At 39.9% G+C, this 17,591-nt stretch overlaps 2 protein-coding genes across 4 annotated transcripts in view; both read right to left on the reverse strand.

The window, feature by feature from the left end:
• Positions 1 to 1,268: 1,268 nt before the first annotated feature.
• Positions 1,269 to 10,294, reverse strand: kcmf1 (potassium channel modulatory factor 1). The gene is made up of 7 exons (XM_086186982.1): positions 10,092 to 10,294; positions 7,842 to 8,009; positions 7,507 to 7,646; positions 4,631 to 4,732; positions 4,338 to 4,521; positions 3,202 to 3,496; positions 1,269 to 2,726 (listed from the first exon to the last, which is right to left on the reverse strand). The coding sequence occupies exons 1-7, from the start codon at positions 10,105 to 10,107 to the stop codon at positions 2,462 to 2,464; spliced, it is 1,170 nt and encodes a 389-aa protein (XP_086043108.1). The 5' UTR covers positions 10,108 to 10,294; the 3' UTR covers positions 1,269 to 2,461.
• A 1,138-nt stretch (positions 10,295 to 11,432) lies between these two features.
• itga1 (integrin, alpha 1) overlaps positions 11,433 to 17,591 on the reverse strand; it is a 68,213-nt gene continuing 62,054 nt past the window's right edge. For all 3 annotated transcript variants that reach the window (XM_086186679.1, XM_086186678.1, XM_086186677.1), the window contains 11 exons: positions 16,805 to 16,931; positions 16,628 to 16,705; positions 16,466 to 16,542; positions 16,300 to 16,389; positions 15,413 to 15,515; positions 15,208 to 15,324; positions 15,045 to 15,131; positions 14,838 to 14,942; positions 14,656 to 14,751; positions 14,452 to 14,565; positions 11,433 to 13,628 (listed from right to left, as the gene is read on the reverse strand). In XM_086186679.1, coding sequence (XP_086042805.1) covers positions 13,572 to 13,628; positions 14,452 to 14,565; positions 14,656 to 14,751; positions 14,838 to 14,942; positions 15,045 to 15,131; positions 15,208 to 15,324; positions 15,413 to 15,515; positions 16,300 to 16,389; positions 16,466 to 16,542; positions 16,628 to 16,705; positions 16,805 to 16,931 — 1,051 coding nt within the window. In that variant the 3' untranslated portion in view covers positions 11,433 to 13,571. The remainder of the gene's footprint in view (positions 13,629 to 14,451; positions 14,566 to 14,655; positions 14,752 to 14,837; positions 14,943 to 15,044; positions 15,132 to 15,207; positions 15,325 to 15,412; positions 15,516 to 16,299; positions 16,390 to 16,465; positions 16,543 to 16,627; positions 16,706 to 16,804; positions 16,932 to 17,591) is intronic.

The following is a 17,591-nucleotide window of genomic DNA, read 5'->3' on the forward strand; positions in this document are numbered from 1 at the left end:
CTGACTGTTCCACATGGGCTCATTGTCCTTTAATGTGTGACTGACATGTATGTTTGACTATGCATGTCAGTCACATGACTACTTTAAAAAGCACCTACTCGTGTCATGAAAGGCATCCCATGGGCACCATTTGTTTCTAACATTAACTTCTGAGAAGTGACAAGAACAGCTGCCCTCAGACACACACACACACACCAAGGACAAGTACCAGTCACAGCTACCAGTCTCTGATGATGATAGTGTTTATACGTGTCAGTTGAAATTTAAGAGCAGAGAAGTTCTCAAGCTGTGTGGTACCAACCTTAGTGTACAGCAGTGAAGCAGTTAAGAGCTCCACCGGGGTCAAAGGTCAGTCCATCCAGGGCGTCATCGTCAACAAATGCAGACAGAGCTTCAGTGTTTCGGCTGCAGGAAAAATAAACACCAAACACACACTTCTGATTTCCTTAAGTAGGAAGAAGTTTTGCTTCAGTGTTTCATCATGCTGACTGACTTTGTTTCTGTTCACATACTTTCAAGTGTTGCTTGCTAAAGTTCTTGAGATTATCAGAGCATTTCTGACAAAGATGACCTGAGTTTCCATTCAGATGCTGTTCAACTATGGAGGCTCATTTCCACCAGTAAAAGCAGAAAAAAGTGTATAGATTTCAAAACAGTTGAATAGTAAATTATACTTGAGATTAAAAAGTTGTCATGATGTAAAAAGTCAGCCTGGTGATTAAAAAAAAAAAAAGAAAATTATTTTTATCATATGTCATTATAAGTTGAAATTGACATTAAAAGGTCAGTATTCCAAATTGAGTCCCTTTGTCTTTACGTGACTTTCCCCCTTCCAATGTACTTCAAAAAAAATCTCAAAATGACTTCATCTTTTTCTGCTCCTTTCCACCATTGAACATGTAGTTTAGGTTGTTTTGATCAAAATCTTTTTTTTTTTAATGTTTTGCCATGTAGAAACTAAATAAAGAGACAAGCTCAATAATAGTTTTCATCTAATTCTGATCATATATATATTTCTATTAGGACTATGTTCTTGGTTTTTTTTTTTGTTTAACTGGTGGAAATCCAAATCTTCTGCACCGCCAGCATGAAGTTCTTCACACTGATATGAACCTTTCCACCACCACTGGTGCTTAGCCGCTTAACAAAAATATCTCTGGAATCACAACACAAAGTGCAAAGATGTGACGGTTTCTTGGTTTCGTCAAAAGCTGTGCGCAGTTAAGATTTATTGTATTCTAAATTTACATTAAAAAAAAAAGTCTGCCCATGTCTGAGAACCATTATGAAAGTAAAACCCACAAATTCAATATACATCTTAACTGTATTTTTTTTTTTTTTTTTTTACACAGGAGGGTAAAAGTATAGGCATGGAGGTGGCATCATGATTTAAATCAAGGCTCAAAAGACTCAGAAACAAACATGAATAAATAGAAAGTGCTATTCTTAGCAGAAAAAAATAAGAATGACTTTAAAAAAACAAAAGCCTGAAGTGTAGAAAGTCTCAAGCTCCCGTTACCCAGCAAAGCATGTGGTCATGAGAAGAGTGTATGTCAGCCGAAAGGAGCGATGGACAGTTGGGCGTCTGCACTTATCTATGAATGATCAAGTTTAAGGTGTCTACACAGTTGCACTAAAATAAAAGTCTAGGAAAAAAAAAAAAATCAGAGGGAAGCTCTTTCTTTCTTCTTTGTTGTAGCTCCACCAGCATTAGTGCACACAAAGCCAGGTTTCTTCAGACGTTACCGTAGAACGTATAAAGAATCGTTTCCTCTTCATATAAACTCCAAAAGACTAACAAAATATTTTGTTAGAGTTCAAATTTCAGCACGTCAGTTTAGTTACCCATTAGCGATGCTTATCCAAGTCTGAAATAACCATTTAAAAACAGTTGAAAGCTTTGGGATCTTCAAAAAGTCTTTTTAATGACAAGGTCATTAAAAGTCATGCACGCTGCAAATAACTGCATGCAGTAGTTATGGTAACCCATCCAAGCACTTTTTATTAATTAATAGTCATAAACACACACAGCAGCTTCATCAGAGGAGCCTACGCCCTCTTGACTTTTGAATGTGGAGTATTTATACGGAGAGCCATTTGCATGTCACAGGAAGCAAAGGTCTGCCACAGCTGCCTGTAACATTTAACTGAGAAAGAAAAACGTTATGTGGATTGATTATCAACTTCATATATATTTTATATATATATATTTATAGATTTCTCTTCTCTCGCTCACTCAGTTGCTATTGCGCACTCGCACATTTATCCCACTTGCTCTCGTTTATTTTTGTTTACAATGTAACAAAAATGGTGACAGGCCTGAAATTACAATCACCAAAAAAGAAACTCGGAAAATCGGAGGGAGACAGGAGGAGGGTGAGGCCAGGGAGGACTGCCGCTGTTCGCTGCCCATCACTGACAGTTGCAGCAAAGAGGACACAGTCTGCTTGATGCTCGGACATCAAAGAGGAGGCGGCGGAGGCTCCTTCCCCGTAGAGCTGCTCTCTCTTAGCTGGAGGTTCTCCAGCGCCACATCTAAAGGCATGATATCCACGCAGCCCATCGCTCCGAAGTCGGCGAAGTCTCGGCGTTCGTCCTCGTCAGAGGAGGAGCTTTCTTCGTGCATCAGCGTGGACAGAAGCAGCTCCTGGACAAACAGGCTGCGGTCTGCGCGCTCTCCTTCTAGAAACTGCCGTTCTGCTTCAGACATCTTGGGTTCATTCAACCTGCAGAAACATGAATTTTAAATAGATTCAGGTGACACACTTCACAACAACACATCTCAAGCTCGAGGTTTTTTAACTCTCAGAGTTACTCAAAGTGTTTCTGCACATAAAAACTAGAATAAACTGTTAACTAAAAACTATCAAAAGAATTTATGAGGCAATACTGTTTTATTTTTTCCATGTTAACTAATTACCGCCGTCGTATCAGGATATATTTCTTGTATGCCTACAGCTGATATGTTGATTGAGATGGTGCAGTTACAGGAAACATCCAAATTTTACATTATTTATTCAATCTGTCATTGAAAAATTGCCAGGAGGGGGTCAGGGGTCGTGAACTGAGTTTGTGAACAAAGAAGTTTCTGTTTCTTCTTGACATCAAACAATGCACTGATTATGGATTTACAAGAGAATTCCTTCTGACAGCAAACGTAGTTATGAGCAGGTATAAAGCCTGCTGATGGGCCATACTCACCGTGCTAATAGAAACTGGGAGCTGTGGGACGAGGATGAGGGGTTGCTCTCTCCCGTGGTGGCGGTGTTGGCAGAGGCTGTGCTGGGGGGAGGGATGGTGGTGCCAGTGTTGCCTGGGTTGTTGCTGCGTCGTGTGGCGTGGCGACCCGTCTCCACTTGCTGTCGCGCAGCCTGAGCCTGCTGCCGCTCCAACTGCAGTTGCATCTGGAGCTGCTGGAGCTGGGAGGCTGAAGGCCCTGACGAGTTTATTTGCCCCCCTGCTGCACGCCGCACACCTGACAGCTGAGACAACAACTCTGCAGGGGACACAAACAACAGGCTTTGTAGTTTCTAAATAAGTCACAAATACACAATGGATAGCTGGAGGAAGAGATTAAAGACAGAACACAGGGAATTCCTCAGATGTGATCAGAGATAACTCTTTGATGTAATCAAGTACAGCATGACCACAAGGATTCATTAAAAAAATGCTATTACTACAGCCAGGCATTGTGGTTTTAGCTGATATCTTGTCTGATTTTTGTTATTCAATTCAAGTAAGTGTCACTATTAACAACATTCTTGTGTGGCGCAAAATTAGCACCGGCCAAACACTGGTACCGACCCCATTTCTCCTTTTTATTGGTTATTCAATTAGGTATTTGGTTATTGACTCCTCTATTTTTGGATTCTCCTCGCCAGCCTTACAGCTCTTGCATCACTCTCAGCTGTGTCCCTCCAGGGACAGATTATCTTTTTATATATGAACTCCAGTTTAGAGAAGGGACTGAGAGGATGGGCAGGGGTAGGGATTAATTTAATTAGCACAATGGTAATCTATTGAGTGGAGGTAAAATTTGGAACATTCATTAATTCATAGTCATTTGGCCATGGACAAAAAAGTTAATTATAAACATAATAAAGGCTTTTGTAATGATATCACGACCCCATAATAGAAAAGTTAGAATATAAAGAAGCTTCCATTAGCTCTTCATGAATAGTTCTCTGCATGTGTGATGACTATTTTATGCAGAGAACATCAGTTGACTGACTGGGATGCAGGGCTTAGGATGGAAGGTGTGACTGTAAGGAAAATTTAGGATTTGTGACGTTAGGCTACACAAATACAATGTGCTTTGATCTGCCCCTGGTCCTCACCTGCGATTGGGTCCATTGCTTCTCTATTACTGGGGGTGTAGGTGGAGCTCTGTGACGAGGAGGATGACAGTCCCCCCGTGGAGCCACTAGTAAAGTGCATATTCGTCCGTCGTGCTCTGGGACCTCCCAGTCCTCGTCCAGGGTGGAACATCCTGCGTACATGCCGAACACTGCTGGACTCATCTTAAACAAGGGCTGTTAAGGGTTAATGCAGTAATCTGGTTCAAACAAGTCAACAGTGAATAAACACATCTAAATGCAGACACAGGTGTGTGGAGACATGGAAAGGATATTAAATCTCGTGGAGCTCTGTGTTCAAGTGTGAGGTGAGCTGTAAAGTCATCTGTGACGTGGTTGGGGTCTCCTCCTGGCAAGGCAGCACAAATTGGACAGATCTGGAACGAGATACAGCGAGAGCTTCTAAACTGTCCAGTGGTCAACCATACAAATCTGGATATTGTCACCTCTATCTCTCTACACTGAAGAAATACATTTGTACTAACCAATATGGTCATATTTTAATAATCAAGTTTCACATTAAATATTAATCAGTGTGCAGCATCTTTACAAGTATAGAAGTGCTAGTTCTGCAACAACCAATGAAGGCACTTAGGAAGAATAGTCACGATAAACAGAAGAACAAATTACTAGAAGGTATCACAATGGAGAGTGACGGCAGGTTTACTGAACAACATCTTAGATATACAAGCACTCTTTGATTTTATGTTGCTAGTTACAAATATCGAACTGTAGTTAAGAGTGACTGCGTTGTCAGATGGATATATAGCCAACATGACTTCATAAATTCAGACAAAGACAGCTTCACCTTTGTTCTCAACAAGCATGATTGTACTAAAAATAAAGATTTTAGGAGTGCAAAGTGTCATTGTGTTCTCATATTATCCCAAAGTGTACCAAGATGCAATTTCAATTTTATACAGGAATCTGTGATTGATTGGAGACAATATATGCTCATCAATGCCATAAATCACATTCATATGATCAATTCACACAAAAAACAACTAAAAATTGGTTCCACAATTTATTCCTGAACTCTGTTGATGAAATCAGGAACATATAATGAAACGAACACCAATCTATTCCATTTGAAAGGAAACAAATAACGCCCACTGTGGAGCTATGGAGTAGATAATGGTTTGCCATGAGAATTTTAAAAATCAAAGTGCACCAAATGCAATATGGATCAATAATCATATTTAGCATTAATAGACTTTATGCATTACTGAACTGATACATATCATTCCACCCCCTAAAGTAATGGCATTTGATGTTGGCGAGAGGCTGCTTGAATGTCATGTGGAGCTGGTTTCTACTCTGCTGTTATGTATTTGTACCAGGGATGTTCTCTTAAACAAGCCTTAATTACCAACAGATAAATTGTTCAGTTGCAATGACCAACTGGCTCTTTTATTAGCTTTGGTCCAACCCACATGTCTTTGCCCATCATCTGTGATGTTAACCAAGAAACCTTAATGTTCCCACAGCAGACCTGGAAGAAAGTATGGGATCTTCTAGCGTTGGTTTATCTCAGTTTGTGGATTCTTAGTGGAACACATGAACAAACAACATCTGTACTTCTGAGAAAGTTCTGAATTAACTTATGTTCTGCAAACCAAAAAAAATTGCACATGCAGTGATAGTGATTGAAACAAAGCTGCATTGCTTCAGTACATGTAGTGGGGGGGCTGTGTCTCTACAGCATGGAGGTTTGAACTTTGTTTCCTCTGTTTCAGAACCATAACAATTGTTGCCACTAATTCCCACCACTGTGGGTTCTACACCCTCATACAGCCCACCCCTGGGTAACCCTGCTTCATCATGAAAGTGATACAGGACATCTGCACAAACCGAAATTTCACAACAAACGAGTCCACTACAGACCATTTATTAGCAGGACAAACCTGTCCCACAGCACCTATATAACACTATCTGTTGTGCACCATGTTGTACAGATGATAACACACTACCTAATACAGAACATTAACTTACTACATGGTAAACATGGCAACAAGTTATAGAAACCCTTCTTCAAGGCCATTGCAGTTTACTCTGAGCTCATCACACATACGCTGTCCTACTGCTGTACACACTAGATGAGCCACTAAATGTGCATGAACCCACGTCAGAAAACAGTCCCTCAGAAAAGCATCATTTACTCCAGAAATGTTTGCTAAAAGTTCTCTGCTGATTAAGTAAATTACTTAGTTGTTAAACAAAGTCAAACAATATCATTGAGCAGATTTTAAAGGCTTTCATTTTCGGGAACAAATGTGGTTGAAGGTGAAATCATTGATGAGGTAGGTAAGTCTTAAAATACTCAGAAATGGACTAACACAAAGAAGGTTCAAGTCTTTACATGAGATTTTTTCATGATAAAAATGGAGGCAGATGGCAAACAACCAAGTTCACCTGGGTTTTGTTTACATCAATGCTGATCAGAGCAAGAGCCAAGAAACATTTGTAGCTACCGGAGATCAATGCCGATTCTCATTGCAGACAAAAGCCAGATGTTGGCAGGTGGAAAAAGGTCCGCAGTAACTAGGTTTCACTCTGAATGGGTGGGCAACCAAAGAACCAAAGAATAAGTCAAGTCAAGTCAATTTTATTTGTATAGCGCCAAATCACAACTAAAGTTATCTCATGACACTTTACAGGTAGAGCAGGTCTAGAACCACGCTCCTTCAATGAATTTACACCCAACAATTCTCCATGAGCAAGCACATCCTGCAACAGCGGCGACGAAAACCTTCCTTTTAACAGGCAGGAACGTGGAGCAGACCCAGGCTCAATGGGGACAGCCTTCTGCTTTGACCAGTGCTAGGATACAAGGTTCTTTTCACTTTTGCAACTGACTACCTGCTTGTCAGCCAAACAGGTGCCAGCACAGTCAGCAGTCACCCGACTCTTAGCCTCCCTTTCCTCACTTAACTGAGCAGTAGACAACACTCATTAAAAATGCACTCTGATAACAAGTAATCAAGGAAGTCAACACGAAACCAGTCTGAACTGTGGTGATACTGCGGCAGAATTAAAAAAAGGCCCCTACAGCAATACTGACAACATTTGCAAATATGGTTGATATTACTGCAAATTTGTCCCCATTATTCATGGGTTAGACTGTATTTTCCAATGTGTGCAGTATACCCACCACCTCTGTGGAAGTCTCCGCATGCTCTGAGGTAACATGCTCCTGTAGGGACGTCTCTGTGTAACCCATCTTCCCACAGTAAGGACATGTGAAGGACTGGGGTTGCTCTACTGAAAAAGTGTCTCCTCCATAATATAAGTCTACAAAAAGAAAGTTAACAGAGCAGCCATTACTGTTTGTTAATACATAATTTAATGATTTACTAGTTTTCTCTAGACTCATTATCTTATCATGTCTGCAACAAAACAGTCGATAAACAACAGGGGAGTCATAAAGTGTAATAAACATGAGTTTGTATAATTAGTAAGCAGCACTAAGTTTTGTCAAGTCCTTACCATAGTCTACCCTGGTTAATATACACTGCATGGGGTGCTCTGTGGTGTGTCTTGTTGTTGTGGCTCCACTCTCGTAGCACGATGCACACAGGTCGTAGTCGTAACAAATTAAACACTTGAAACGTCTTCCTCTAAAGTTTCCTTTTAAACATGCATCACAGCTCACACCTGCCAAGAAAAAAACAACAACAAAAAAAAAGATTTTTATAAGTCAAACATTCTGCACTAACAATAAGGTTAGAAATTCCTTATAACTGAGTGTGTGTGAGGCTGACTGCTACAGGGCTATTGCTATCTGCTGGTCAGTCTCACTCACATGTGTTTTGGAGTGGCACCAACCCACAAGTGCCAGCAATGAACAACTCTGGCATTCCAGTGGACTTCACAGGCAACGCAAAGGCATAACACAAACAAGGAGTTCAATGCTTTTTTTCATTACCCAGTCATATTTTTCTCTCCGAGCACATTCCACGCATTTTTTTTTTTAGATTCATAATTTCATTTTGGATTCATATAAAATTTTCATGAGACAGACTGTAAAAACAAGAATAACAAATTGAAATGCAGCAAACCAATACAGTGGACATAATGTAAACATTAATCAATAATTTACCATGTACCAGTACATTGTATTATTACATCTTTGTGCTTTTGCACCATTTAATCTGCGACTACACTGAAAGCATTACCACTCAGGTCCTATCAGTTTTGTATATCGTAAATATAAACTGGATAACATATTGAGAATATCAGAATCGGATGCGGATACTGGTGCTATTCCCACAGTAGATATCGGAATGATGGTGCTGATCCACATTTTGATCCAGATTCCATTTCATTGCTTGCGCTGGACCTTGAAATGTAACATGGCACATTTGACCAATTCATACATAGAGTTCAGATAAATCTCTGGAAAACATTTATATTTAATATGTATATTATTTGTTCTCTTTAGTAATAAGAAGTTGTTGATTGACAGCCTCACAATAAAACCTTAAAATAATGTCAACATGAGTAATATTAAAGAAAAATAGCTCTGTATCTGAATCACAACCGGCAGGTAGGTATCAGAATTGGGACTAAATGTGTTTGAATTAAACTGGATTGAAATTGTGGATCAGTTCACATTAAAAAGTCATAATCTCATTTTATTAACATTTCCAAAGAAATGAAAATGCCTCTGGGTTCTACTGAAACTGATCTGATCTTTTGCTTCAAAAATATGTACAAAAATGAATCAAAAGACCAAACACAAACCTTGGATAACCAAACCAGAATAAACAACAGGCTTGGTTGCATCCCAGAAAGTTTTACAGTGACTGAGCCGCAAGTTTTACAGAAAAATTCTGAGTCCGTGAATGCTCTCCCCATACACCTGTCTTGAAGATCATTAAGTGACCCTATCTTTAAATCAGTTGGATCACTTTGAATAACAAAACAGTCGTCGTCGTTCCCCCAGGCAAAATATAAACAAGAACAGGTTAGTTAGGTATTACTTTTTATCCTTCTGTGGCTAACTAACCGTGCTTATGTTTTGTTACAAACACCTTGACTTCTGAGGTAAATCGGGATAACCTCCTGGCTGGCGCTCTACATCTCACATTATGTGATGCTAAAAGAGAAAAAATCCACACTCCCATCTGGTTAGAGGTGAAACATACCGATTACATGGTCAGAGTTTGAGGCCTCGGACTTTCTGTCTTCTTCTTGATGACAGTGCATTCGCTAACAGAAGGTAACATTAATGTGACAACACGGGACAGTATGGCGCTAGCATTGGAGCAACGGGCTCTTTCATTAGGAAATTACCCACATGAAAGCCACACGTCTGTTTTCTTTATCAGAGAACACCATAACATATAAGTAACATTTTAAAATGGCCCATGCGAGCAACGTGAAGTTATAGCAACACATACACTCCTTGTGTTAGCATACAGTAAGTTAGCCTGCTCAGCTAACGTAAAGTAGCGCAGCACCTAGTAACGGCTAGCTGCTTAGCTCCGCTATGTTGCCGTATCATGGCGAGCAAGTTGAGGGAATTTGCACATGTCTACCTCGAGTTAGTAGACATGGGACAGGTATGCACACCGGTACTGCTGTCAGACACTACATATGTATTGGGACAAGCCTGAACACAAGCCGCGAAAAGCGCACGTATCCCCTGACCAGAATAGCAATTAGCACAGTTAGCTAACGAGCTAGCAGCTCAGGTAATGTAGCTACCAAGCACGGCGCTGTTTATCAACTCACCCTCATGTCGGGACATTCTACAAACAGCGGCACAGCCCCTCCTCGGGCTCCCCAGCGCGTTGAACAGGGGACGAAACAGTATTTTGAGATGCTAAACTGAAAAAAGGCTTCACCCTCGCCTCTTTTTCGGGCAAGATGGATCCCCTGGCAGCTTACAGTTTGTTCTGCTTCCCCTCCCAGTCACTTATCGCTCAGTGCTGTGAGTGAACACCAGGCGGCGCACTCCTACATGAAAATCAATCGGATTCAGCTAATCCACGGGTATTCTTTGCCCTCATTCATACCTCACAGGAATCATATTTTATCTAAATGGCACTTCAATACGAAATATCCTCTGCAAATTGTGGCTTCATTGATTGATTAACTTTAAATAGCTTGAACAGAAAAGAAAATTTAAAGTAGAAAAACACACTTCAACGCTAATGCCTGTGTTACTGAAGATGTTGTAAATTTTATCAGGAAATTAATTTACAGATGCATAAACTCCCCTTTTATACCAGATTTTCATGACTTATTATTAAAATTTGGAGTGCACCAACTGGGATAATCATAAGTTTGTTGAATTAAAATCAATGTTTAACTTGACTATTTTTTGACTTGACAATTGCTCCACATTTCATGAAGTCACCCGTCTTGTGGTCATTACCTGTCAGGGTTGCGATCATGATTGCAACTTGTAATTCCAGGACATAAAATTTCTTTTGCTTGATTATAAAAGTGAGAAAATATTGAATTAATCAGGGTCTAAGGTGACTAATTCAAGGTGCCCCTTGAATAACCAGTCCAAAACTCAAAGACAATATAAAGTGCAAAATAGCAGCAAAGTGCTATCTGAGAGGCTGGAATATAAGAATTTAACTATTTTCCTGCATGATTATTTCATCTAATAGTTATTCAAAAAGTTGAGTATTCATTTTATCATTTAGTTGTTAAAATATGCCCATGATTTCAACAATAATGTGTCTTATTTTGTCTACTTAAACATCAAAATTTTCTTTTAATGTCTGAATATGACATAATAATATAGTGTGAACCTGAAGGAAAACACTTCAAAATGATGAATTTAATTCAGTGTCTGAACATTAGAGCGATTGACAGTGAAGCACCCATCCATCCATCCATCCATCCATCCATCTATTGTCTTCCGCTTATCCTGTTAAGGGTCATGGGGGGGCTGGAGCCTATCCCGGCAGCCTTCAGGCGACAGGTCGGGTTCACCCTGGACGGGTCACCAGTCCATCACAGGGCCAACACATATAGACAGACAACCATTCACGCTCACAGCCACACCTACGGTCAATTTAGAGTAGACAGTGAAGCCCTTCTTTGTAAAAAGTCTTTATTTTTGGACAGAAGAATCAGTTCAATTCTGTGCTGATGAGGAAGCATACAGCCTGACAAACCAGTGCAATACAACAAAGACTTCACAGCAGTGTAGAGGGCCCGGGTGGAGCTAACAACTCTCACATCGAGCCCACTCTGTTCTTTTTTTTTATCATTTCAGTTTTTAATCAATACAGGGTATGATCCAAGACCATGTCTTTCTATGTAAGTAGATAACTCCACCCTGGTGCATAAGCCTGATGTAGCCACACAATCTCAAAACGACACATTCCATACATACGCTTTGTGCTTAACAGTGAAGAGTGAGCGCTGAGGAGCGTCGTTTTCTGCCTCCTCTTCTTCCATCAGCTGTATTATAAGACATGAAGGGAAAGAAGAGGCACAAACATCATCTCCACAGTGTACAATATAATCTCTTAACGTACTGTGTAGCTGTGCAACTTCTTGAAACAACAAAAAAATGAGACAAAGAACCTGAAAAGAAGGTACTGTGTACTGCATATGGGGTCACATTGAGCCACTAATGCTTTGTGTAGGTGTGGGGGCTTCTACAATACAAAGCTTCTAACACTGAATCAGAGAAAACTGCTGGTGAACGGTGGCACATATCTCTAACTCCATTTTTGTTTTGCAAAATTTAAAGTCTGAATGTATATGCTTCTGTCGTGTTAAAGCTTCAAAACATACGGATATTCTTCAAACATCACTTTCAATCAAACTAAAATACACTTACGTAGCCAAAGTAGTGGATACAAACCCTACCTTTTTTGCATATTTTCTCAACAGAATACATACATTTTTTTGTCATCAAAATACAACAGCATGTAATATTTACGCTTTTGCATCTGATTTTTAAATTGGCCAAATCATGTCCTTCCGTGTCGAATGTTAATGTCATCATTCATGATAGCACCTGAGCAAAATCACCTTCTCTGACAACAAGAAAAGATACATTTATTGATAACATCTCTTAAATTACATGAATCATAGCAAAACAATTATGTACATTTTAAGCTTTATATTTTTGAGCATTTATCTATATTTACAGTACAATCAAAGGTTGTTGAAGATGCAGCTCTCCTTGTGTCTGTCACACAATCACTGAAGTTAAAGGGAAATTCTGGTATTTTTCAACCTGGGACCTATTTGGTTTGTTTTGACTGTATTTAATGATAGGGAATATAAATATTCCCCCCCAAGGTATAGAAAAATAGGGCTGGAAAATACCAGAATTTACTTTTAAATGTAGGGACATGATTGTATCTTGTACAAAAAAAAAAAAAAAAAAATGCTGCATCTTTGTTTACCAAAATAAATCTCATGTTCCGGACAGTGTCTTTAGCCAACATTTTCAAATAAAAGATGTAGAATGTGCCATGTTAAATTGCTAAAATTCTAAAAAAAAAAAAGAAAAAAAAAAAGAAAATGCAATGATTTAAATGCTAAAAAAAATACAGTGTTCAGTAAAAACGGATGGAGCAGACAAGCGCTGAAGATAACAAACACCTCGAACACACACGAGTTCACATAGTGTGTGTCTCAGGAGGAATTGGACCTTTCGGTGTTGGGGAGACTTTGGATTTTCATACCAAAATACCTGAGTATTTTCCTTTAAAGCTGGATTGCGGCTGCTGAAGCTCTGAAGGTTTCGTAAAACTGCTGTATGTAATACAGATAAATGCTACTTTGCCGACAGATGCACAATCAGTGATGGCTTCTTCTTCCTCCCTGACTCCTCTCCAGAAGTGCTTGACTCGATGCTGATAGCTACGAAAAGGTCTGGGACTAATAGTATTTGCAAATACACGGTATACAGTGAGTGCCAAATCAGTAAATGAAAGTGTCTTTTTTTTTACACTCAGAATTGTGTAAACCCCTGTAACACAGTGCCTAAAGCAGCAAAGGACAAGGGTTAAGCAGTATGTGCAAACATTATTGGACCCAGGCCTGCGAGGGAAACAGTGAATGCTAATACAGGTAGTCACTGTGTCGTAGCACTGAGGTGGCTGTGGGTCTTGTGGCGTCTCCTCTGTGTGTCCGACTGTCTCTTTAAAAGTCTGCCCGTCACTTCGTGTGACCTGATGGCTCTCGAAGCAGTCAGTCACAGAACTAATTGCCGCTGGCTGGCTGGATAACTCAGTCCATCATTTCCTCCTTTGAGTAGTCCCTGGATTTTCTTTTGAAGAATCCCATCTGTAGGCGCAGAAACCTTAGTTACAACATGCACACAAAAAAGTTATGCTGCACAGATGTTCATTGCCTGCATCAAACAAAAAAGTTTGACATGTCCTTCTTCTTGACAAGAATTAGAATAGAAGATTAACATTATTCGAAATCTGCCAGTTAATCATTAAGCTGCAGGCAGGAGTTAAACCATAATAGTAGGTATGAGCACCACAGTTCGATCCATTGGACCAAATTTTGGTGCAATTTAAGAAACTTACTCCGTTCCATCAAACTGAAACTCGTGCAACTAATTTGTAGTGTAAAAATCCTTAATCACCCAAACATTTGGGGCAGTTACAGGAAGCTGAAGTCAGCTATAGTCCCCAAATGTAAATAATAGAAGAAGATACACAAATGGGGAAGTCACAAGGAGGCACATTAGCACCTAGAAATATGAAGCAATGAGACAAAGGTCAAATTTGTAAAGTTAATCGGTGGAATCGCAAAATTGCAATGTAAAACCACAACGAACCACATGAAATGTCACTTCACATCACAATTGTTCAATCTACCCAAAATCCAAAGTGTGAAAAACACAGCTGTGGTTTTAAGCAAGGTGTGAATTTCTGAAGTGATTGCACCCAAGTAAGATCAACACAGGTTACGCGTGAAATTAAAATGACATTAAAGCTTCAGCTTCAAATTCAGCTGTCAGCTACCACATGAACGTCACCCGGAGTTTATCATCGAACTCTCGGCAAGGTAGCATAGAACCATACTTCCAAAATGTTTCACCGACCCAAATTCAAGGTATCTTTTGTGCACTATTGTCTAAGGAACCGATACCTACCTTCCAGAGAGCGAAAATGACAAGCGCTAAGATCAGCAGACCTATCAGGATGCTGAGGATAATGATCCATATAGGAATTCCTCCTGAGCTCTCCTTGGAAACCTGGATCTTTACCTGATTGTCACACACATACACACTGTAAATAAATGCACACGCAAACATGAATAGAAACTCAAATTATTCCTCCAAATATAAAAGACTCACACTTCTGCTGCTGTCACTGCTGCTGAGTACAAACAGGTCTGTGCTTCTGGTACTCAAAGTGGCATTCACGAACATGTGTAAACTGGGAAATTCGGCCTGTAGGACAAAGTGTAGTTTCCTGTCTGTATTCTCATCTACGCAGAAGGATCGAAGAGGAGGTAAGAAAAGCATCTTAAGCCTACCTTGATGAACGTTGGTTTCCATACTCTGAATGTAACATTGACTTGGCTGAACTGGGCCTCAGGGATGAAGCAGCTAAATGATTTACAGGGGAGGTTTTCACAACTCTGCAGAGAAAAGTAAACACACTCAGGAAGACATGAACATCGTCAGTCTTTAGAAAGTAAAGTCAGAAAGTCTGAAAATATGAGTCCGGCCTCATCACGCACCACCAGGAAGATGCTGAGTGTTTCCTTGTTCGGATTGTTGAATTTTGGGTTATGAGGTTTGATAAGACCTGCTGTATCACATTTAACCTGCAAAGAGAGGCGAGACAGATTAGAAAGGTAGCCTGCCTGTTTTTGTCAGCGTTCCCATGTGTTCAGGCTATACCTGGGGGCTGGCGATGACATGTGTCAGGTAGAGTAAGTTGTTATTACGAGGAGATATCTGAGGATAGGTGACTTTAAGGTCAAGTGGTGGAGTCACCATATCAACTGCCCTCTCAACCTGGGAAGACATTAAAGAGAGACATGTTTCCTTATATAGGTTTTATATCTACAGATCATCAGGTGTGATCTCAGTTAGCAGATGTTACCGTGAAGCTGATGTTGACCTCCTCTCCAATCATCCTGGTGTCATTAAATACACTGGGATACGTTTCCCCCTCTTTTATTACGATGTGTTCATCCACAGGTTGCCTGAAAAATGTGTATTTAAAAATATATATATTTTCAGATTTCAGATCATTCAGATCATAGCTGCTAATAAATGCAGATGTTTATAATTCATAGATGAAAATAAGGAACTATGAACCCCCAGTGCCTGAATAATATCTTATTAAAGCATATACATAGTTATCAAACATTGATAGATTCTTCAGCCACTTGGAGGCAGCATTTACATCTCCAAAAGTGAAAGAGACCCTTTTTAATTAAGTGAACATCATATATTTGCTTTCCATTAACCTGATGTTGGCCTCTTGTCTGATAAATGCATCTGCAGTTTGGCTGTACAATGTTGGATAAGTTGTTTTGAGTGTTAAACAACGCCTGTACAATGACACTTTTGTAATTACAATATCCTTTTCTGGTCTGATAACACTTGGAAAGTCTAGAAGATCTACATGATTAAGTTATCCATCTACATACAAGTTAGCAGAAAGCTAACTGAAACTAGTAAGAACCCAAGAAGCATGGAAGTACCGACATGCATTCCCTACAGGCTGTGAAATGGAGAAAGATTTACTTGCAGGCAACGAACGGGCTAAATTAGTGTAGAGGGAACTTGTTTGGTGAGGACTTGAATGAAAAGGACACCCATTTATATGTAACAGTCTTTCACTATAGCTCTGACTGTGTTTCTCTGCTGTTTGGTGCTGGTGATGTGGCATACCCCCCCCCCCCCCCCCCCCCCCCCCCCATGATCAAAACTTGTATGGACTCAGTAACAAGGAGGAGAGAACCAACTAACACAGAAACTCACACTGAAAATATGAGTCCAGCCTCATACTTGACAGGAATGGAGATCTGCACCGAATTGTCATGGAGGGTAACAGGTAACTCTTCACTGTCACTGTAAAAACATATTTATATCAGTAAAATACAAAACATGGAAACTTAATTTGAGCAAAACTTTGTGTAAAGCTTACCTTGTAGCTGTCACATTGATTTGAATATTCGGATGAATGTGTTTGGGATTCACTTCGAATTTCACTTTGAAAAATTCCTGCGAATGTGAGAGCTTGTCGTTATAGAAGATCATGTACAGGAAATGTATTTAGGTCTGTGCTGAACAGATGAATGACAGCTACCTCTACGTTGTTGCCCAGGAAGGGGTATCCAACAGCACACTCCACTTTGGTGTGATTTAGGGTGCAATCCTTCTCTGGCTGATAAAATGAAACGCAAACTGCATCATTACACACACACACACACACAGCTTCAATCCACTGACGATAAAAGAGAGAGCCAAGTACCAGAAATCTCACCTCTACTTTAACATAGTTGATGTTTGGTGTGAAGCTGACGATAACCTTGGTGTTGTATGCATTGTCTTTGCTGTTTTTAACTCGGATGTTCAAATCGATCTTCTCTTTGTTTGCTTTGATCACCATGCTAAGAGAAAAGGAAAAAAAGAATAGTTGGATGCAATGCACATTTCCTCCCACAGGGTGGCAGTCCTTCATTGGAAGGGCATGTGGTTACTGATCTCACTACTTCTGTGTTTTCAAAGTGAAAAATGTGTACAAATCAATGTTAGGTTCCATATTTTTCAAGTCCAGCTGCTGGATTTGTTGCTCCAGTCTATAATGGGTGTGCAGCTATCACTCTCTAATGCAGTTACCCTATGAATGATGAGGGACAAAATCCAATGCCCTCTAAAGTTGAGACAAAGCTAAACTGGGTCTCTTCCAAAGTCACAATCTTTTTAATTGGATAAATCTATTTTCATCCATCTCGCTGCAGTTGTGGCTGATCATGTCTGGCCTCGTCAGCGTCTAGTTTAGGTGTGACAACAGACAGAAGGGTAGCGCAGATGCTGCTATTGCATCAGAACTGAGGTAACTCTTCATTGAAAAAGGAGCAGCTTTGCTTGATGATAACTGATGGCTCATCCGTTCAAACCGAAGCGGCTGTCCTCTTCCAAACAATGTCAAAGGATAACTTCACGGGTGCTTTTGTGCGTCAGATCAGAGGATATAGCCTCTTGATTTGTCTAACTCGGATGTCTTGAGCTTCAGTTTAAGTGTGAAATTCAAAAGGATTAGGAATAAA

Source organism: Aulostomus chinensis, chromosome 19 (assembly GCF_037954235.1).
Source record: "Aulostomus chinensis isolate RoL2024-O1b breed Wild chromosome 19, RoL_Achi_v1.0, whole genome shotgun sequence".
NCBI lineage: Eukaryota > Metazoa > Chordata > Actinopteri > Syngnathiformes > Aulostomidae > Aulostomus > Aulostomus chinensis.

What these genes read in the sequence shown, in the direction of transcription:
- kcmf1 (XM_086186982.1), bottom strand. An exon ending in CGGAGACTTCCACAGAGGTG is followed by an intron (nt 4,733 to 7,506) that starts GTGGGTATACTG and finishes ATCTCGTTCCAG; the next exon opens with ATCTGTCCAATTTGTGCTGC. An exon ending in ACAGAGCTCCACGAGATTTA is followed by an intron (nt 4,522 to 4,630) that starts ATATCCTTTCCA and finishes GCCCTTGTTTAA; the next exon opens with GATGAGTCCAGCAGTGTTCG.